Source organism: Vombatus ursinus, unplaced genomic scaffold, assembly GCF_900497805.2.
Source record: "Vombatus ursinus unplaced genomic scaffold, bare-nosed wombat genome assembly UNPS02014793.1, whole genome shotgun sequence".
Lineage (NCBI taxonomy): Eukaryota > Metazoa > Chordata > Mammalia > Diprotodontia > Vombatidae > Vombatus > Vombatus ursinus.
The window spans coordinates 24,001,636-24,024,954 of NW_020954571.1; the positions used below are offsets into that span (position 1 = coordinate 24,001,636).

A 23,319-nucleotide genomic window follows, 5' to 3' on the forward strand; every position below is an offset into this window, starting at 1 on the left:
TTAGAGGCACTATATCATGCAAAGACATTGAACAAGTCATATCATGAGGATGGTAGAAAACATATAGACTACCCCATTAATAGACTAGATTAATAGACTGAAAACTTAGTTGTGATAGCCAGTCTAGCTTTTGGACAAAGGATGGAAACAGATCCAGATAGCTGATGTTAGTGTTCTATGGATCTGAGCCCAAATCATAATAAGTGATGACATGTGAATGTGAAATGTGAATAAATATGGAATGTCTGGGAATATGTCTTTAATTTTAGACATTGTGGGGAGGACAATACCTGTCTTCTGAGCACTGGGCCTGGAGTCAGGAAGACCTGAGTTCAAATTCACCCTCAGACACTTACTAGCATTGTGACCTAGGGCAACTCACTTAACCTCTGTCTGCCATATTAGTTTCCTAATATGTAAAATGAGGATAATAATAACACCTACTTCCTAGGGTGTTATGAGGATAAAATGAGATAATATTTGTAAAATGTTAGTAGATACTTAATATATCCTTCCTTCTTTCTGTCCTTTTTGATGAAAAAAAACTACAACTTAATTGTCAGCTTTTACTTTAATCATCAAAAAGTATTTAGGAAGAGTTTCTGAACATGGTGGGGGCTGGGGGCGCTATACAGAAAAACTAGCATGGATGCTCTTCCTGCCCTCTGCGAGTTTATAATCAATGACAGACAGTAACACAGACAAATAAGTAAAAGGGCCATAAATTAGAAAAATAAGAGCCATGGACCAATATAAGTACACTAAAAGTGTACCAGTATAAGTTACACAATAGCTATATTTCTAAAAAGTTACTTGGAAATCAGATACTACTTAGGGTGAAGAATCTCCAGCCCTTAATATAATTTAATCTGCCCCATAAGAGAAGTATGAAGAGATGATTTTCCTGTGTGTACCAGCATAGCTTCATATTTTCATAGCAAGCTTAAAAGGCCACAAAAAGAGAATATTCTCCATGGAAGTTGTTCTCTGTGTCTGTTTCTGTCTGTTCCTATGTATGTCATTCCATCCCCTTTCTTACCGCATATGTGTGAGGAAAGGGTTGATGTGTCTTGCATTTTCCTTCCAAATACCAATCTGCATGACTCTACATCTTTCCCTATCTGTCTCTCTGTGTCTAATTTTACCTCTCTTCTCTTAACATTGGGCACTCTCTCTCTCCATCTTGCTTCCCTTACCAAACTACAAAGCTGAGGTATATGTTTTCTATGTAATAAAATATATTTTTATTGGAGATCTTAAAAGCAGGTGAAAGGAAGTTTGATACTTTTCTTAAAAACAAAACTAAATCAAGTTACTTAGGTGACCTTCAAATGATTTTTATCTCTGTAAGTCAGTAATTTTTCATAGAAAAAAGGAGATTTCCTCCTGGGGTTTACAGAAATCCTTCAGTAAATTCACAGTTTTCACCTTATAATTAGTGTGAATCTAGAGTTTGAGATTAGATTAATTTAAAGCTGAGTATACCTACAGTAAGGAAAAGGGTGGAAAACAGAAGGATGTCAGAGATGGTAGGCAGACATTAGCCTATATCCAAATTCAGACAGGTTGGGGACAGGATCTGGTACCCTGGTTCCTTTTGTTTTTGTTTTTGGTTTTTTTGGCTAGGCAATGAGGTTAAGTGACTTGCCCACAGTCACACAGCTAGTAAGTGTCAAGTGTCTGAGGCTAGATTTGAACTGGTACCCTGGTTCTTGACTGATTTGGGCAGCTTGCAGGTACAAATGTGAGAATATTTATAGCAGAAACAAAGTATTGTTGAATTGAACTGAAATGTTCCTGTGCATCCAAGAGTAGTCTTATAAAGGAGTGGGAAGATAGGGGAAAAGCAGGAGTAAGGCAGGTGTGACATAAAGCATCTTTCTGTTCTCATCACCCTGGGGGAAGGGGCAGCAGGGAGTCTTAATTCCTTAGTGTTCAAAAGCAATAAATCCCTAAGACAGACCAAAGCAAGGCCCCAGCTGGAGACCCTAATCCCAACTGCAAACCCCAACTCTTCTAAAAAACTTAATAGAAATTTATTGATTGGGTGATGCAAATGACAAATCTAAAAATGGGGGAAGAAACTGTCACATTCTATCCACTAAATTTGTCCCAGTAGGGCTTGATGTGAGATACTTTCAGATGCAGTGGGTAGGTTACTGAGCTTATATCTATCTCAGTGCTCAGTATTCATCTAATACTAATTACCTATCAGGAGGTAGAAAAGCAGAATAAATAAGATCCAATCTTTGCCTTCAGTAAGATTACATTCTAATAGGTGAATATGGTTAACAAATAGCTACAGTACTACATGCATGCTAAAAGCATAGGGAAAGATGGAAATAGCTGGCTGAGAAGTTAAGAAGACATGGGTTCAAATCCTGACTGACCCAAAATGATGAGATGATCATGGGGAAGTCATTTGATCTTTCATAGTTCCAGGCAGCTCTCTAAGAAAATAAGTTGCAGAGCAGGTCAAAATACATTGATAGAGGGAATTTCTTCATTGGGAATTTTCTATTCCAACTATTCCAATGAAATCACAGGTCCAGATAACAAAAAAGTGCCTAAGAGAAGTGGCAAGCAAAGTCCTAAGCGTGGTTTAAGGAAGTGAGGGAAGGGGGTGAGGAAGAAACCATTACTACTCACTGTGGGTGGTGGGTGGGATAGGATCAGAGATAACTTAATGGAGAAAATGGTATAAAATGTCAACAATTCCATGAATTTCCATGTTATCTGAACCCTTCACCCCTATAAGGTGGTTCATTTTCAGAGGACCTGTCTGTTGTCAGTCTCTCTGAGCTACAAAATTATATCTTTCTCAGCCCTCACCCAATTAGCTTCATCTGCTTCTCCATTCAACTCCCTACTCAGGATCAAATTTGTTCAGCAAAGCTGGCCCCCTTGGGGAGGAATGGGTGTCTTCGGGTCAAGTTTCTCAAGTCCCAGGTTAGAGGAGGGCTGAGTAATTTTGTTACAACCTGGGGCCAACCAACACAATCTGCCAGAATAAGGCTGCCTACTCTACACCATCTTGACTCTACCTTCCATATTGATGGAACTACAGAGATGCTGCCACCAAGAGCTTGTTGGGGATGTAAGCTTAGGCCTGGATGACTAAGGTCACGATGTCACAGCTACCTCCCTAGGCTTCACTTCTAGTCATGAGCTGAAGCCCAAGCCTCTCCACCCTCCGCAAAAGCTAGCTTTTCTTAATTTGGGATGAGTCCTGACAAACCTAAACATCCATTAGCTACCTTTCAAATGTTCAAAAATACTTGTGTGTGCCCATTCCAGAAGCTGGGAGTGGGGCTGATCTCATAATAAACCATGAGTTTGCCTTCTGAATGGGGGGAGGGGGCCCTAAATAAAAAAAAATGTCCTTAACTGAGTATCACACAGGGACACTGGCTCCATCTTGACAAGCAGCAAGTTTAAAAGCAAACAATTTTTTTTAGCTTCAAAGTCCCCTCCCTCAACAATCCCCTTCCTTTAAAAAAAAAAAAAGAAAGATGAGGGCTCAGTCTTCAAAGCACCCCGCTTAGCTTAACTCAGAAGAGGTCTTGGCTAGAGATGCAAGCCTCCCCTGCTTATCTAAACCAAACCCAAAGTTCAAAAGAAAAGTTATCAGCAAACTACCTTCAGGTTCAATATCTCCTTTCAACTTGTCTTTGATAGAGCCCAAAGAAAGAAACCCCTATCATTGCTCTTTCCTTACTCCCACTCTCCTCCTCTTCTCCTCCTACTCCCTAAAAAGAGAGAGAGAGAGAAGAGAAGAGACAAGATAATCCTGGTTCTCTTGGTTTCTTCCTTTTCACTTGGTCATGTGAAAAGTCCCTTCTAACTGTCTCTGTTTCCATGCCTGAATTGATGGCTAACCTGACCTGCACTGAATCCATTGAAGCAGACATCCCACCTCCCCTAGGGCACCATTGCAGTCCCTACTGAGTGAAGAGCCTTGACTTGTAACTAGCCAACAAGGATCCTACCTCACCGGTCTTCTCACAGTTTACTCCTCTCCACACACTGATTTACCTACACTGACTTACTTATTTATCTTCACCAACACTGGCTGTTCCCAGTTCCTGGAAGCTTCTCCCTCCTCACCCCCACCTCCCTGAATCCCGGGCTTCCCATTGTCAAGACACGGGTGAAACGCTACTTTCTAAAGGAGATCCTGTCTGGTTGCTACAGCCTTCCTCCCTAAGGCTACCTTCCACCTCCTCTATACTTAGCTTGCACGTGCCCATTTATTTACAAGTTTGTCTCCCCCACAGGATGCTAAACTCCTTGAGGGCAGGGACTGTTTTTTGTCTTTCTTTGTATTGCCAACCCTCATTTCAGTGCCAGGAATGTAGTAAATGCTTAATAAATGCTTGTTGAGTCCTTCTACTGACTACAGGGACTCAAGGGGAGACCAAATGGCTCCCCTTTACCCAGGAACTCCAATTCCATCAGGGTCCAGGAGAGACTTCACTCTCTAACCCTGTCCCTTGGCAAGTTACATTGCTTAACTACACCTGACAGAAATGACACAGAAAATGTCCTGAAACCCATCCCAGACATTTATTTTGGTCCCTCCCAGGAATTGCTTATTAATTAAGATAACATTTTGATCTGGTTCAAAGGGTGCAGGGGGTTCAAAAATATAGGAAGGATGTTTTCACGCTGACTCCAACCTTCCCCCTCACCCCAACAAATCCCAAACAAAAACAAAACAAGAAATCCTACACCAATACCATGCCCCCCCCCAAAAAAAAACACATCACTCCTGAAACAGAATTAATCTTGCTCCATCAGTCATAAGACAGCAATACCGAGTGACAAGTCATCCATAAGACTGTTGGAAATTGCTAATTGGAGCTCACTGTGGTGCCAACAAGGTCAAATTATTTCCAAGGAACAATAACATTCAGATCCACAGTTTGGTGCCAGGGGAAGATCCAATTATCTGCCTGTTCCTTTCGTCCCCTGCCACATGTTCCCCTTCCCATGTCCCAGCCCCAGGAGGTCATATCTTGAAGCAGCTATTTGGGATTTACTATAAACAGTGGATGCCATGGCAGTGTTTATTTATTTAATTCTTTAAAAACACACACACACAGAAAGAAGGGCAGAATAATCAGGTTGGCTTGTTTGTTTAACCAAATTATGGGTATAAAAGGTGTTACAGGAGAGAGGGATGATTCTTGCTATCTGTAAAGTTCTCCACCCCTACCCATGCTCCCCTCTCTGAATCTGCCCTTTGTCATTTTTCACACTCAAGCCATGAAGAAAGCAGTACCATGCACGCTGACCAGATTATGGGCTCTATTTCCCATTAGCTCCCAATCTGGCTTCATTCCACCCCCAGCAACTGCCAGATTAAACGCATTACTTGACCATCTTCACCCAGATCACTTTGATGTTCCGTTCTCATGCTTCAAAATACCTTTTGGATGAAGATCAGACGGCATTAAACAGAATTACTAATTAATTAAGCAAAGTTAAAATTTAAACACTGTTTGTTGTGTTAGCCAAAAGCCTGAACAGAGCAGACTTTTTTTTTCCTTCAACAAGATCAAAGACAGTCTCTTCCCTCTCCCCTCCCCCAGTTCTTTCTTTAAAGGAAGAAGGAAGGAAGGAAAGAAAAGGGGGAAGAAAGAAGAAGAAAAAGTGTAAGCTTCAGTTATGGAGAGTTAAAAGCAAATACCTGTAGTGGTGGGCTGTGACTCTGATCATCAGATATAACAGAAGGCACATTATAGGGCTGCAATATGCTATCTGAGACATTATCACTTAATTCTGAAGAGAGCACAATTTGAGTGTAAATTGTCACCTTCACATGGACCATTCACCCTGTCTAATAGCATTATCTGCCCCGGGAGTTTGAGACTGGGATGGCATAAAGCCCACCCAGGCCTCAAGCTGCTGACAGCTGGCGCCACCCAAACAGCTCCAGAAGAAAAAGAGGTGAGTTGAAATAAAACAGACTCCTACGCCCCCACCTCCTCCCCCCTGCTCCAGATGGCTACCACCATCAACAGGGAACACTGCTACTCAAACAACCTCAGTGGCCTCCCCCTCCACTACGCTCCTGGAATACCCACCAGTAAAGTAAATCCCACAGGGAAAATTATCCTCATGGCCACCCCTATCCACATTCTTTGAAGTTCAGGTCTAGCTTAAGCCCTGATTCATTCATGAAACCTTCCCTGGTGATCCTGAGTGACATGGATCTCTCCATTCCTTGCCCTCCAATGGCACTTAAAATTTATACCACATGGTTTTATTATGTACTCTTTCTTATAGTTCTTGAATGTCACATCTCCCCAATTAGACTGCATGTTCCTGAAGAAAAGGACTTCTCTTGAATATCTCACATAGCATGGTGTTGGGCACATCAGGAATGTCCAATCAATTTATGATTCTGTGAGGCTGAAGATGAATCAGGTCCATTTTTAAAATCAACATGAAATACATAAAGTCCAAAAACTGGCTTATGTCAACATTAGCCAGCTAATCTCAACATTGTCCAATGAGGACTGTCTAATTAGTGCCATCTCAGAAAGAACAGTCTACATCGTGGAAACAGTTATTGCTAAATTAGCACCACTTACAAACAACAAGAATCATATTTCAACTGCACCAATTAATCAATCAATAAACATTTATTAAGCACCTACTATGTGCCAGACACTGTGCTGAACAATGGGTAGGCAAAAAGAGGTTAAATACAATCCCTGCCTGCAAGGAACTTACAATCTATAGGTGAGATATCATGCAAACAAATACACAGAACACAAGCTATATATAAGATAAATTAAAAATAATTGATAAAGGGAAGGCACTGGAATTAAGAGGGGCTGGGTAAGGATTCCTATAGAAAGTCGGATTTTAGTTGGAATTTAGATGAAGCCAGGGAGGTCAGTGCATGGGCAACACCTCTTCTCAGCCCAGTTAATTAGCTAGCAAGCCCTTTGTAAGATTTACTATGAGTTAGGTCTTTTGGTCCAGTGTCTGGATGCTGGCCATCACATGTAGAGGGCACGTGGCTTATTATCAACTAAAAATTTTTAGTCCTAGGCTGACATGCCCCTTATATTCAGAGCACTTCTGGATAACCACCTTCCATTATTGGCTGGCATTGCAAATAAAGACTAATTTTAACATTTGCCTGAGCCAAACATAATTAGGAAGGTAAGCCTGTTGCCAACAATGACTAAAAGCTTACAACACATGCCAAGCAGAACAGAATGGACTCTTGGATCATGCACTACTTTGGACTGTTTCACTCTTGCATTAACCCACTTTTCTAGATAATAAAGAGTTCACTATACACAGAGTGAATCATAGAAGATCAGAGCTGGGAGGGACTTTAAGGATCATATAATCCAATCCCATTCATTTTTAAAATGAGGAAACTGAGGCCTAGAGAAATTAAGTAGTGATCTAAAACCCACGGAATAGGATACTAAATCCTCAAAACAAGAGGTTCTGCATGTAAGCAGTCAACATTAACACCTCATAGCTGGGGTGGTGAAGATCATGGGGGGGCAGCATGGTATAATAAGTATAATCCTGACGTGTTATCTATTATCAGCCTATCAACAATTGCAACCAAGTTACCTTCAGGATACTCAGAATGGTCAGGGCAGAGAATGACATCACCCCTCACTCCCTCAGCTCCAGTTTCAAACATAGTCACATGTAAAAGTAATTACCAATGGGCCAATATACTGAGGGATCAGTTTTCTGTTTGTTAATAGGGCAGGACCCCTTTGCTTCAAAACTGTGGTAACCAACAAGTTATATTATCTGGATGGTGGAACCAACTTTCTGTTTATTAATGGAGCATGCCCCTTCCTTCCAAAACTCTTTGAAAACAAAAAAGACACCCCCTTGATTGACCTTCAGGGATGACAGAGCTTGGCAGGGAGGAGAGGAGAGACACTGCCTCCTATGTGGAAGCAAAGCTAAGAAGAAGGCCTGGACTCTAGGAAGAAAAGACATGATTATATCATGTGGTTTAATTTTACTCCTAGCAAATAGGACTTCAAGACAGGATTTCTTGGCTCTCTCTCTTGACGAGCTTTTTTACCCATGTGAGGTTGTACAGAAGAACAGATTTTCAGTCTCTCTTCTTTTCTTACTCTCCCTCTTCTCTTCCAAGGGACGCTGGAGAAGTTGCTAATATACTCCTAACTATGAGCTTTTGGGCATTAGACAAAAACACATTTTTTTTCGTCTAGGTGACCTTGCCAGTACTACTACCATCTTCCAGATAAAACCCCACACAGAACTCGAATCCAGAATACCACCCAAATTCTAATTGAAAATTAATGCACTCAGCAGGTGTGGCAGCACATACCTGTAATCCTTGATTCTGGGGAGGCTAAAGCTGGTGAACTGCTTGAGTTCAATTCTGAGCTGCAGTGGAATTAAGCAGATTGCCTTCTGTACTAATTCTAACACTAATATGATGAGCCTCTACATTGGGTAGGCCACCAAGCCCAAGGTTGGATCAACTGGTCCAGGTCAGAAATGGAGCAAATCAAAACTTCCCTGCTTTGCAGACCACAAATGACCACTATACTTCTAGCCTGGGCAAGAGAGAGGGGAGAAGAAAAAGAGGAAAGAAGGAGGAAGAGAGAGAGGTAGTAGGAGAGAAAGAAAAAGAGAGAGAAGTAACAGAGAAAAAGAGACTGAGAGACAGAGACAGAGAAACAAAGACAGAGACAGAGACAGAGACAACGAGACAGCGGCAGACAGGCAGAGAGAATATTGGAGGCACTCCTAGGTATCATTTCTCTCTCATACAAAAGTCAAGTTTTCCGTTCTCTTCTAAAAATCAAAATAACCCAAAGTTCTTCTTCTGCTTGGGAGCAAGGGTGCCCACCTCTCCTTGAATAGCTCAAATCCAGTGGCTCCCTCTAAATAAAACTGCCTCTACTTCTATTTCTCCCCTATCCAAATGCAATTTTCTGTCAGCAACTTTTACTCACAGACCAGGTGTGTGGGGGCAGAGGTAGGGGGAAAAAAATAATACCCTTTGGATAAATGAATTTCGATCTTTTTTTTTTTCCTCCTTAAAAGTACAGGGTTGATGGCCATTCTCTGCTTTGAGGCCTGGATAGGATTGAGATGAAACATCTGTTTGGGGAAGGGGAGTGGGGGGCGGGAAGGAAGCAAAAGAAAAAAAAATTGGAAAAAGGACAAAAAAAAAAAGCCCTTTTTTTTTGCTAAAAATATCATGTCTCTTTCCCCCCCCAAACTTAAAACATGTGATGAAATTCAACTTTTAAAATATAACCCCCGAACTACTTGAAACTATAAAAGTCTCCTTAGTATCTGAGACAAGTCAGAATTTCCACTGTTCAAGCTGCGCTTTTATGAACAGCAGACTTTAGAGAAAGGGCACTTGTTCTCTCTCCATTGTGGGAAAACTTTGGGTTTCTGCAGCTACTGTAGCAACAGTGGAGTCAGAGCCGACAAAAGCTCTCTGAATGGAGGAGAGCAAGCTGGCCAGAACAATGCCAACATGGCTCGGCCTGCCCATCCCTCTGTAGCACTCATGAGCTCCTGAGATGGCTGGCACCACCGAATCTCCCCTTCCTCTAACTGCTCCAAATACAAGATTCACCTTCCTGCTATCTGGGGAACCTTACTATACTGACCAAAGTTGTGTCAGAGATCTAGTCAATGAACCCTCCAGGACGTACCTGCTAAGTGCCTGACTGAGTTACTGAATGCTGGACTGGAAATCAATAGACCCAAAGTCTAATCCCAGCTCTAAACTACATGACCTAGGACAAGTCACTTCCTATTTCTGGGAATCAGTTTTCTCTTTGGTAAATTAGTAGGACAAGATATTTTTAAGGTCTCCTTCTAGTAGTGTCTGTGATCTTAGAGAAAATTCAGAGACTCCAAGAATTGTTTCCTCTATGGCTAGGAGAGCCTTGAAAATAACCAAGTACTTACTGAGGGAAAGCTACCAGCAGACAGGCAAATGGGAAGGTGGGGGGAGGGGAAGAGAGGAAGTGGGTTGACTTCATTTTCAGGTAGATTCTACTTTAAGAAAAGTTGATACACGAAAATCAGAAATTTTTAAAAAAAAAAGAATGTTTTGCAGGGAAAGAGTGATATTCATATTATAGAATTATTGAAAGCCACACCCCACTGTTCCTTTAGATAGGAAATTCTCTTATTTGCTGATAGGCCACTTGGCAGTTTAAGGAAGAGGAAGAGGAGAAGAGAAACCTAAAACATAGTGTTCAGAGCCATGGGCTGCTGAAGATCAATCAGAATGGAAGATTAAGTATTTCTGAAGTGACCAAGTAACACAGGATTGAATTTGCCTTTTCAGGATCACAGATCTGGACTGAAGTGTGGTCCCACCTTTACTTAGTTCCCTAGAGACCGCCTTAGGGTAAAAAGGGGAAAGGAAGAGGTGAGAAGTCCATTACCTCGGCTGAAGACAAAGATAGAAAACAAAAGTTTGCTAAAATCACCCAGATAATCCTGCTGGGCATTTTACAAACCAAATCAAGATCTTCCTGGGAGCAGAAAGTATAGAAAACAATAATGAAATAATGATATAAGCAGGGAAAAGGTGCATAGAGGACCCAGAGTCCCTTTCACAGGAAACCTTCCCTAATCCCTCTTTTAAAAAAAAATTTTTTTTTTTAAAGGCAATTGGGGTTAAGTAACTTGCCCAGGGTCACACAGCCAGTGTCAAGTGTTTAGTCTAAGGCCGAATTTGAACTCAGGTCCTCCTGCCTTTAGGGCCAGTGCTCTACCCGCTGTGCCACCTAGCTGCCCCTTCTAACCCCTCTTTAATTCCAATATCTTCCCTCTATTAAGGATTTCCTATTTATCCAGTATATAGGTTGCTTCGTTGGCTCCTCCATTAGACTGTCACTCCCTGGTGTCAAGGACTGTCTTTTGCCTCTATTTGTATCCCTAGTTCTTAGTATAATGCCTAGCACACCGTAAGTGATCAATAAATGTTTACTGATTGATTGAGAACAAACTCTGGATAAGAACAAGAATTACCTAGGAAACAACCTCTAGCAGTATAAAAGTAGGTCATCTCAGGAAAAGAACCCCGGACTTAAAGAGTTCTAGGATCTGGGTTCGAATCCAGCCTCTGTCATTGTCTGAATATCTCAAGGCAAGTTATTTCCCCTTTCTGTACCTCAGTGTCTTCTTCTGTAAAATGAGAGAGCTCCGGTAGATCTAAGGTCCCCTCTGATCATAAAAACCTGTGATGCTAAGATAGAGATAAAGATGGGATAGGATTTCAGTGGTACAGGGAACACCAAGAAGGACACTACAAAACAGGTTGGCACCTTTCCGACAATGTTAATCTTAAGAGATGCCTAGAACACTGAGAAGTGGGTCAGATAGTCATTAGGTGTGAGATGCAGGACTAGAACCCAGGTCTTTCTGGCTCCAAGGCTAGTTCTCTATCCACCATGAAGGAAAGTTGATTATAGGACCATTGACTTTGAGCTGGAAGGAATTTCTGAGACTACCTAGTCCCTTGCCCCTCATTTTACAGAAGAGGAAACTGAGACTGAGCAAGATAAAGTGACTTGTTCCAGGTCATCCAGGCAGGCAGCTGCCAGGTCCTCTCACTCTAGAGCTAGTGCTTTTTCCTCTGTACCATGTTGCTGCCCTAACACATCCTGAATACTTGGCATAAGATACTTTGCCATTTGGACTTCAGAAAAACCTGGAAAGATTTGTATGGCCTGATGCTGAGTGGAGTGAGCAGAACCAGGAGAACGTTGTACACAGTAACAGTCACATTGTGCGATGACTAACTTTGATAGACTTAGCTCTTCTCAGCAATGCAAGGATCTAAGATATCTCCAAAAGTCTCATGATGGAAAATGCTATCCACATCCAGAGAAAGAACCATGGAGTTTGAATGCAGATCGAAGCATACTATTTGCAATTTTTTTCCTTCTGTTTCGTTTTGTTTCCTCTTTCTTGTGGTTCCTCCTATTGGTTCTAATTCTTCCTTACCATATGACTAATGTGAAAATGTTTAATAAGAATGTGTATGTATAGTCTATATTAAATTGTACACCATCTTGGGGAGGGAGGAGGGAAGCGGGAGAGGGAGAAAAACTTAAAACTCAAAAGCTTATGGAAGTGATTGTTGATGAATCAAAATTAATTAATAAAAAAATTTTTAAAAAAGATACTTTGCCATTGATACTGACCAAGGTTTCTGATCACTCCAAGTTTGAAAATTGACACAAAGCAATGGGCAATGTGACTTTTCCTCTGGCCAGCTCCAGCTTCAGTGCCTGAAGCTGCTATCCTTACTCTGTATCCTTCTCAGCTACTCTCCAATGGCTCAATTGCATTCATTCATAGTTTGGTGAAAGAAGAGTCCACTGAGTGGGAAGACACTGGTGACAGGGACTGGGGATTCTCTATCGTTGAAGCTCTCCCAATCATCCCCATCACAACAGCCTGACAAAGCCAACTCCTCCAGGACCTCCTGCAAACCTGGAGGTGATGCCTAGAGGAGAGAGAAAGAGAGAGAGAACCCAAATGGTCCTTTCAGAGCAGAAGGGCAGGCTTAGTCATTTGATCAAAGAGGAATTTGCTTTTCAACTTGGCTTCAGTAGACTGATGAGACTGTCTAACTTGAAAAGGGGAGTGCCAAAGACATAGCACTAAGTTAGAGACTCCCATGCAGAACTGACTCTTCAACTTTTACCTCCAGAGTCTCAGATACAAATAGACGGGGAAAGCCAGAAACAAATGGACCCCGAGTCAGGAAGAGAAGCACACAGACCTTTAAGAGGGGAGACCAGGAGGCAGCCAGAAAGAGAGGAGAGAAAGCATGGTACAGTGGATGGAGGGCTGGCCCGGAGAGTCAGGAAGACAAGGGCTAGACTTCATATTCTTAATAGCTGTGTGGCCCTGAGAAAGTCACTTCTCTATTGTCTTGGGACCAGTTCCTTCATCTGTAAAATGAGGGGGGTTAGGTTTAATGACTGCTAGGGTCCCTTCCAACTCTAAATCTATGATCCTAAGATTTGCAAAGAACAGATTTTTATAGACAGGTTGTATACTTCTATTCTACTGTTTACAAACAGGAATGTACCAAGTTTCTGATCCCTTTCCCTTTGGTGTCTGAAGGGGAGGGAGGTGGGGAGACTCAAGGGAACTCTTGGTCAGAAGTGGACTGCACTGAACACTGGGTCTCCTGCCCATGTTGGGGGAGAGGTAGCTGTGGTCACCAGCCCATAGGATTGCTGTGATGAAAGATCTCAAAAAAAACACAAATTGCTATAAAAATACAAGTTATTGTTTCGATTGCCATGGTTGAGGGTATATGCCAATAATACCTGCCTGTCACAGGTTGCTAGCCCCTCACTAGAAGGTAAAGAGTTGAAGGGAAGCCATCAGTTTTGAACAGGGGTTCCACACCTCTTATTCGCCCCCTTTGTTTTCTGTGAACCCCAGGAGACCACCTGAGGAACAGTCTTGGGAGACGCAGAATGTTTGTGGGACCTCAGGCAGGTGATAGAGATGAGAAAAGCTCAAGTAGGGTTCTCTTCTCTTCTCTCCTCCTTTCCTCTCCTATGGCCAGGCCAGGCCAGGCCAGGATGCTGAGTAAATAAGAGTGGCCACTTTCCAAGCCTAACCTCTAGTGAAGCAGGAACACTAAGTCAACAATCCAGCTCTCACGGCTCTAAAGCTTTTGATGTTTACTTTGTTCTTTCTATAGTTCAAAAGGAAGCACTAATGCTCTAGCCCTCTTACCAAATACAATCTTAATCTTAGGATTTTGAGCTTTTGCAGTGGTCTAGTTAAGTCTGTTAAGAGGAGGGGATTTGATCCAGCTTTCCATAACAACACAGGAGTTAAATCCCACTTCTTTATGGATGGCTAGGAGCCTTCTTTTTATCTTCACGCCTCAGATGGCCTTTTTTCTGCTTTAAACACCCCTCAAGCCCTCCAAAAGGCAATGAACTTGGCCATGAGAAAAACCCAAAATGAAGAGTCAATTATTTCTTCCCCTGCTCCTTGTTGGCCAGTTCTTCTGTGGGGCTCAAGGCTTGCTTGATCCTTCCAAGAGAAGCAACAGCAGCAGCATGTTGATCTCCAAGGAGCTTCCGAAATGGTAATTTCCCATTGCTGTTTGCTGGGCACTCCTATTCTAACTCAGGGTCCTTTCAGGCACTAAAGTTTCATCTTCTTGGAAGGGCTAACGACATTGTAGAGAATAGCATTCTCATCATTAGCAGCACTGTTACTGTACATGCAATTTCCTGTACTAGGAACTGAGCAGTCATAAAGATGAACGGAATGTCCCCTAAAATCAATGGAATTTAACTTCCCCTTGAATACAACCTAGAGTATGGTCTTTCACTGGCCAAACCATTTTGCTATGGGTAAAATGCATTTGAGATCAAATGACCTATTTCTGTTTTAAGTCCAACAGAAATGAAGCCATTATATTCATGACTTTCTTTAGACCAGGAGCTCCTTGAGGGACTGTCATTTCAGGCTCTTTTTGGATGTCTAGTGCTTAGCACAATGCCTGGCATATAGTAGGTGCTTAAAGTTTGTTGATTGATTGATATTTGATGCTTAATAAGTGCTTGCTGACTGACTCACTGACCTTCTGTGCAATCATGGAAAGTATTAATCCAGTCATAGATTGTAGATGTACTCTCAGAGCCAGCAGAGTTAAGTTTGGAGAAGTTCTTCACCAGGTTGGCCTCAGGGTGATGAATTTTTCTGCCCTGGCCCCTTCTGTAACATCATTCATCTATCTAGGAAATTGTAAAGGGACTACAATCCATTTTCATAGAAGGTATACCAGCATCAACAAAATCAAAGATCCATGAAGTATAAATTAGGAAAAGCACTAGATTCAGAGACTGAAATACCTGTATTAAGTGCTGCCACTAACACTTATTGGCTCTGTGACCTTGGGCAAGTCATTTCCCCATTGCGAGCCTCAGCTTCTTCACCTGCAAGATATTTATGACCTGTTCCAATACTTAACTCACAGGATTATTAAAAGGAAAGCACTTTAGAAATCGTGAAAGCATTATCTAAAAGTGAGCTATTGTTATTGGTAATTATTGTTATCATTAAGAGTTATGAAAAGTTTCCTAGGTGAACTTGGATTCTTCACCCATGCCTGGTTTCCCTCTGGTTTTCTGTCTGCAAGACTTCAAATGTGAAAAAGGTGAAGTTTGCTGGTCATACCTGAAGCACTGCAAACAAAGTGGTTCCATTTGGTTTCGGTCCCTGCCCACTCTCCAAAGGCCGGATCTCCTCATGGAAAAGCCCACTTCCTATCTGGAAATGCTGAATCTAATTGACATTGACAAGAGGGGGCTTGACAGCCTGAACGGAGTGATTCACAGTATTGGCATTTCTCGGCCCAGGCAGTCAGACTCAGCTCATCAGGCTTTCTCTGGGTACACGCTACATTGCCCCCATTCAGAAAGGAAATGGCAGTGGACCAAAACGGGGGAGTCCCGGGAAATAACGTGACCATCAGAGCTCCTGCTCATCCAGGCGCAGCTTCCAATTCTTTATAAAATACAGGCAGCGGAGAAAAGGCAAAACCGATTTTCATCCCTGCTAGGCAGTTTTCTGTTCTCAAGTTACCCCAACTAGTTCATGATTTGCTCTCACTAAGCATCTAGACCATTCCAGTGGCTCTGCAGAGTAAGTACATGGGGGAATCAGTCCAATCAGAACTTCAAGTGTCATCCTCCATCTTTGTAGTAGGCTCACTGTGTTCCTGAGTCAATTCATCACTCTGCCTCAGTTTCTTTATTTCGCTAATAGGTTTGGGGATTCCCCAAGTGCCAGGATAGAATGGCCTGCTCATAGTCAACCAACCACTGGGCAGAGAGAATATCTAGGAGCTCAGGGCCCTGCTGCTCTATGGCCTCCTCCCCTCCCACCAAGAAGTATAGATCATTATCCAGTTCACCTCCCTCTGTCCTCTGGCTATATCCCCACTCTCTAGCTCTATACCCTGTCCCCATCCTCCCCTCTTCCAAAAGTTACTTTTTTCCAGTTAAAATCGAACACTACTGCCATTGAAGAGATTCTAATTTCTAGATTCCAGACACCATCTATTCCCAGAACATAAGCTCTGTTCATATCCCAGAAAATGAAGTGCCACCACTCCCACCCTCCCAACCTGACTCCTTTAATCCTGGAAGACTCAGTTTTGAGATCTAGACTCTAGAGTTCAGAGATGTTACAGTTGACAAATGACCCTTAAAACCTGTCAAGATAAAAGATAATATGGGATAATAGAAGGATTCAGAGGACCTGGGTCTGAATCCTGCTCTGCTACTTAATGTGACCTTGGTCAATTTACTTAACTTCCCTGGGCCTAAAGTTTCTTCGTCTATAAAAGGGGAGAGGAAGTCAGAAGGGAAGAGAATAGATTGATGATATGACCTTTAAGGTCCCTTCTAGCTCTAAATCCTATGAACCCTCCAGGGATCAAAACCAGCTTTAGTCTCCAAAAGATTCATCAGAACCACATCTGAGCTAGAACTTCTGGATAGACTTCATTTTCTTTCCCCTTTCTCCATTCTCTCCATGGCCTTGGAAGTAGAATTGGACACCAGAGGTCAAAAAGTTTTGGTTTTTCCCTAGCAGGTTCAGGATTCTTGAGATCCTTGTTTCCCAACCAATGGATTACAAGGATGGATTGTATCCTAGGTTTCCTCGAGCCACTTCCCTTAATTTTGATATCAAAAAACAAAAAGTTGAGAACCCTTATAGAACCCTGAACTTGGAATCATGAAGTCCTAGATTCGAATCCTGATTCAGACACTTACTAGTTGTGTGGGCATGGGCAAGTCATTTAAGCTCTCTATGATTTGGCTTCTTCATCTGGAAAGTGAATGGGTTGGATTTAAGGACTTCTAATTCCCTTTGTAACTCTAAATTTATGATCCAATGGAAAAAAGGAGGAACCATGGGGGTGTATGTGGTTGCAAGTGAGCTGTTGTGGATGGAGAGATGACAGGACCAATGGGTGCAAAGTCTCTAGTAATACATGAAGAAGCTGATAGTCAAAGCAGTGAAGTTACTTGACAAAAGTAACAGACAGAGCTAGTAACAAAGGGAACTAAAACTTTATTAACAACAATAATTATAATAGCAGATTTATATAGTTTTGAGATTTGCAAAGCACTTTACATACGTTATTTCACTTGATTCTCATAATAACCCTAGGAGGTAGGTACTATTATTATCCCCATTTTACAGATGAAAAAACTAGACAGACAGAGGTGAGTGACTTGCTCAAGGCCACACAACTAGTATAGTAGGTCTCTGGGACAGGATTAAAATTTAGATCTTTCTTACTCCACGTCCAACGTTCTATGACAGGATCCAGTAGAATCCAGGTCTACTGAATCTTGATTTCCCCAATCTCTTCCTTATACAGAACCCTGCCACTTCCCTTTCTTCCTTGGCCCCCTGCCCAACCCTGCCACCCCCCCCACCATCCCAATGCCATCTCTATGTGAACAGACAAGTTCCCAGGTATGAAATGGACTGAAAAGGCAGTCAGCAAACATGGTTCTAAATCACTACTTGTTAAGACATTCTGGGAATCCTAGAGGACTGGCCCACCAGAGCTTCCCCTTCCCAGTCTTTGATTAAGGAAGCATTCTTGTTCAAGTACCTTCTAGACGAAAATGTTCCTCGCTGATTGTTTCTCGGTAAACTTCACCAGCCGGATCCTGCGGAGAGACAAAGCAAAAAACACGTCTACCTTAACCACTGGCCTTGCAGTGATTACAGGATATTGAAATGTTAATGGGACACACATTGAGCTGTCAAAGTTAATTATGAAAAGAGCTTTGGAAGGTCAAAGGTGTCCCAGAAAGTACTTAATCACTTTTGTTCCTAGATCTTCAGTCTGGTTAGTCACTTGAAGAGTGGGAGAAGGAAGGGGAGGCCAGAGGGAGGGAAGAACAGGGATCCCAACTCTTTCTGCCTTTAATTCCATGGAGACACAGGCATTTATAAAGTTAACATGCAAATTCCTTTTGGGAAAGAGGGTGTGATTAACATTAGTCCCCACCGAGAGGCCGATCCACCAAGAAAACCGTAGGCAGAGCAGGCTTATTTCTAGAGAACAGCTTCATGCCATCATCCCACCTCCTAGTTCGGGAATTGCAATGACAATACTGAAAAAGTCCTTTAAATGATACCTTTGCAGCATTATTTCCTACTACTCCCCTTCACTTAGCTCTGCTCCAGCCAAATAGGACTGCTCTCTGCTTTCTCCTCCTCCTCTTCGTCTACTGAATTCCCTCCCCCCCCCAAAAAAATGTCCTTAAAGCTTAAGAGAAAGCCTGTGTGAAGATAAAGAACAGGCTGGGAGCTAGGAAGACTTGAATTCAAATCCTGCCTCTCACATATAGTGACTGTGTGACCTTGGGCATGTCACTTAACCTCGAGCTCCAGGGAGCTGCAAAGAGGGTGCCCAACTACACTGGTTGGTGCCTTCCCCATGAAACCTTCCCAGACATCTCCTACTAAAGATCGCTCCCCTCTTGGACTTCACCTAGCACTGACTGTATCTCTCTGATGTACTTGCACATATTAGAACATATCTGTGTATCTCAAATACCTACTTTGTGTCATTGGAGTAGCTTATCTTAGATTTAGAGTTGGAAGATACCACAAAGTAGAGGCATCAAGCATGCAGCCCACCGCACTCTCCAGTGCTTCCCAAAACAGATTAAGAAGGAATTAGGAAATATTTAACAAAATAAATAAAAATACAATAAAACAGATAGTATCATATTTTAAAACTGAGTCAACACGCAGCTGGCAGAGTTTATGTGACCTAGTGCAACCCATTTCTATTCGATGTTGACCCCATTCTCATTTCATAAACGAGGGAACCGAGCCCCAGGGATGCTAAGTGACTTGTCGAAGATCACATAGATAGTAGGCATCAGATGTGGGATTTGAACTTGGGTCCTCTCATTCAAGAAAAACTGTTCATTCCATTGAATAAAAGCCTGTACTTTTCTCAGAGGTCAAAGCCAGTCATTTCTTTGGATTCTATCAGAATACCTCAAACAGCAGAAACCTCATTGCTAATGTCTCACCTAAAGGCATGTTGGGATATGAATACCCTGAGCTGGTAATTAACCTACAAACACACCACCCCAATACCATTAACCCCTCTCCCCATTTAGGCAGTTAAGTGCTACAGTGGATAGCACTCTGGGCCTGGAGTCAGGAAGATGAGAGTTCAAATCCACCCTCAGACACTAGCTGTGTGACCATGGGCAAGTCACATAATCTCTGTCTCCCTCAGTTTCCTCAGCTGCAAAATAGAAATAGTAATAGCACCTACCTCACAGGGTTGTTGTAAGGATCAAATGAGATTTGTAAAGAACTTATCATGTTACTGGCACATAGTAGGTGCTTAGCAAATGCTTGTTCCTTTCTTTTCCCTTTCTCTTTCCCTTCATTGAGCATAGGATTATAATCCTAGAGCTGAAAAGAATCTCAGAGGTCATCTAGTCCAACCCTTTCATTTTGCAGATAAAGAAACTGAGGCCCAGAAAAAGGAAGGGACCTTAGAGACCATCTAGTACAACTCCCTCATTTTACAGATTAGGAATAAAAGACCCAGAATGAGGAAATGACTTGCCCTAAGTCAGAGAGGTAGTCAAGTGGCAGAGTAAGGATTCGAACTCAGGTCCCCTTCCAACAAGTGCAGCATCCTTCTCACTATATCACCTGCTCGCTTCTCCCCACCTTTTTGACTTCCACCCATTGTTCACTGAGGCCAGCTTAGGCCCTACTACCTCCATAGAGAATTTTCCAGCCCACAGCAATCCCACCCTCTTTGGAGCTCCTTGGCCACAGACTAGCTACCCTATTCCCTTATCTCTTTGTTGATTTGTCAATATATGTATTGCCTGTTTACAACCCTGTGAACTCTAGGAGATTGGGAGCCTGGTCTCACACATCAGCTCTGCATCCTCTCTGTGGCTTAACAGAATACCCTTTACATATAGAGGAGGCATTGGGGCATGTCTGTTGATTGTTTTCGGATTAGCATGGACTCAAGATTCTTTTGTGATGTCTCTTGCTAGGGTCTCATCCAAAACTGCCAGTCTCTCTTAGTTTAATGGGATGGATGTACATTTATTTGCTTGGCTGAAGCAACAGATGTGGACACTTACAAAATGGTCAAGTTTAAAAAATATAAACTCATATAATGTCATCTTTGAAATAGCCACACCAGCCCACCAGAATCCAATGTACCTGACCTCAGCTCTAGGTGTGAAGATGCTAGGCATGCTTTGGGTTAAGGCCTTTCTGGAAGGGTGACCACAGGGTTGTAACCACTCACTGCATCCCCTGAACAGCTCTACTGTCCAATTTCTCAAACAATGAAACTACTGGGGATGCTGTATTTCATGTTCAATTCATTAACAGTCAGACTGCCTCAAGTTGAAATGTTTCTCTGGAAAAGAAAAAAAAATTGCCTACCCCAACCCCAACAGCAAAAGAAGATCCAGGGCTCACATTGATTTTAAAACAGCAACAACAACAACAACAACAACAAAACAAAACAAAACAAAACAAAAAAATTGTTGCTTTGTACTGTTGATGTTACCAATAGGATGGAACTAGGAGAGATTTTTTTTTCTTTTTTAAAGACAAATAGTTAACATTTTATGAATTAAGTTCTCATTTTTCTTTGTGATTTTCTCCCTTTTTCTGAATCATTAAAGCAGCCACTATAAGTGAATTCTTAAAGGTTTTTGCAGGGTTTGATGCTTTACCTTTTTGTTCCCAATTACTTCCATATGATGACATTGATTTTCTCCTTGATTTCTTGTCAATAATGATTTTCATCCCTATGGTTATCAATTATTGTAATCCCTAATCACTTCTCAGCAGTATTTGTTGCTGGCTCGAGGGCTGGTTATTTGTATTATTAAGTTATGAATCAGTACCACATCTGGGGAGCCGATGGCAGTGAAGCTTCCATGTTCAGGTGACATAGTGAGACAGCTTGAATTCATTAGCTGCCAATTAAGGTCACTCTTTCATGCAGGGTTATTATGACACCTATCTCTGAAAGGCAGACAATTCTTTCCTACAGATATGGCAACTTGCCTAAATGAGAATAAATGTGCAGTGAAAAGAACATTGGAATTGAAGCCATAGGACTTAGTTTCAAATCCCACGTTTGCTATTTACTACCTTTTGCTACCCTGATCAAGGTTTTTCACTCCCACTCTGTGCCTCAGTTTCCTAATCTGTAAAATGAGAGGATTGGACTACACAATCTCTATGAAATTATGCAAGAAAAACTACTAAATTGTTCACAACTCGATTCAGAGATATCATTACTGGTACTCTATCCCAAGTAGGTTACCGACAGTAAGAAAAGACTCAAGTGTATAAAAATGTTCATAGCATTATTTGCAACAGCAAAAAGCTAGAAACAAAGTGTACCCAACATATTATAATAGTGGAATAAATTATGTCATGGGAATGTAGTGGAATATTGCCATGCTAAAAGAATGACAAATAGGAAGAAATCAGAGAAGCATGGGAAGACTTGTCTGAAGTGATGCAGAGTGATCAAAGGAGAACCACAAGAACAGAATAAACCATGACTACAATGATGTAAATGAAAGACAGCGTGAAGAGGAGGAAAAAAACCCAACTCTATGGTCAATTGCAATAATCAATGTTAGTATCATACTACCAAAGTTTTCTCCTTTCTGTTAACAATCAATTGATAGTCCATTTCTTTTGGCAAATATCCTTTCTAAGGATATTTGTTGGAAGTCTCTGTCATGTCAAAACAAAATGTATCCATTCATTTAAAAAAAACAGATAAAATATATCTATAACATTCATAAGATCTTCCAGGAGAGGTAAAATCAGGGCTGTCCTACTGCAGGGCCTCATTGCCTTCCAGACCACTCTCGTATCTGTCACAGACTGAGAGTCAGTTTTTGTCCAGGAAGGATACCAAATATTCCCCTCTGGACTAACTAGGAATTAGGAGATGAGCTTCTCTGGAGCCCTTGGAGAAGGGCAGGGTCAACCACCAAATGGACAGAGCTATTGCCAAAAGAGACCTGCAGAGATACTTGTGTATGTGTGTAAGGGGGTATCACTTTGCTAAATTGGAGGCGGGGAAACGGTGTCAGTTTTCCTTAAGGATACACAGAATCAAGACCTGGAAGGAGTGTTAGAGATAATCCACTCCAGTTATTTCATTTTATAGATGAGGAAAAGTTAAGTGAATTTCTCAAAGTCATACAGGTAGTAAGAAACAGTTGAAATTTTAATCTGACTAGATTAAAATATCTAGAATTCTGTTTAGTACAACATGCTGTACTGCCCCTAAAACATCCTCTCCCCTTTAGATCATGTGTTCACTATAACTTGGTTTAAATGGGGTGACCACACTGGGGATGAGGGAGCACATGGAGGGGTCGAATGTCCTCCTCTCCCCAGAAGAGGAAAGTGACTTGTCCAGTGCCACACAGGTAGGAAGAGTGGACCTAGATCTGTGGATGGGTAAGCCAAACAATTTTTGAAAATCCCAAACTTAACCTAAATTGACTAAATTGTGATGCACCAGGATGCATCTGGGTGGTGCAGTAGATAGAGCACTGGGACCGGAGTCAGAAAGACTTAAATTCAAATCCAGTCTCACTTACTAGCTGTGTGATCCCAGGCAAGGCACTTAATCTCTGTGTGTCTCAGTTTCCTCATCTGTAAAACTGACTTTGGCCCAGCCACTTCCTTAGGACTAGAGCTACTTGCAGTTGTCCTCCCCTCTTCCCCCAGTAGCATGCTGGACACCTTCCAACCCAAGAGATTCATCTTCTGATGCCATCTTTTATCATTTTAGTACTGTCTGTGGGGTTTTCTTGGCAAAGTAATGGAGAGGTTTGCCATTTCCTTCTTCAGTGGATCACCTTTTGTCAGAACTCTCCACTACAGCCTGCCCATCTTGGGTAAATAGCTCAGAGTTTCATTGAGCCACACAAGCCCCTCCACCACAACAAGGCAGTGATGGGGGGGGGGGGGGGGATCTGCAAAATAAGCATAATAATAGCACCTACTTCCTAGGGTTGCTGTGAGGATCAAATGAGATAATAATTGTCAAGCATTTACCATAGTGCCTGACATACATAAGTGCCATATAAATGTTAGCTGTTATTTATTTATTTATTTATTATCATTGTGTTTTAAAAGTTCAAAGATATAATTTCTGGGTAATTTAATCATTTTATTAATATGTCAGAATTC

General features: G+C 41.9%; 1 protein-coding gene across 2 annotated transcripts in view; it reads right to left on the bottom strand.

The window, feature by feature from the left end:
* NKD1 (NKD1, WNT signaling pathway inhibitor) overlaps window positions 1-23,319 on the bottom strand; it is a 118,782-nt gene that overhangs the window by 24,176 nt on the left and 71,287 nt on the right. For both annotated transcript variants that reach the window (XM_027869260.1, XM_027869259.1), the window contains one exon: window positions 17,687-17,744. In XM_027869260.1, the coding sequence (XP_027725061.1) occupies window positions 17,687-17,744 (58 nt within the window). The remainder of the gene's footprint in view (window positions 1-17,686; window positions 17,745-23,319) is intronic.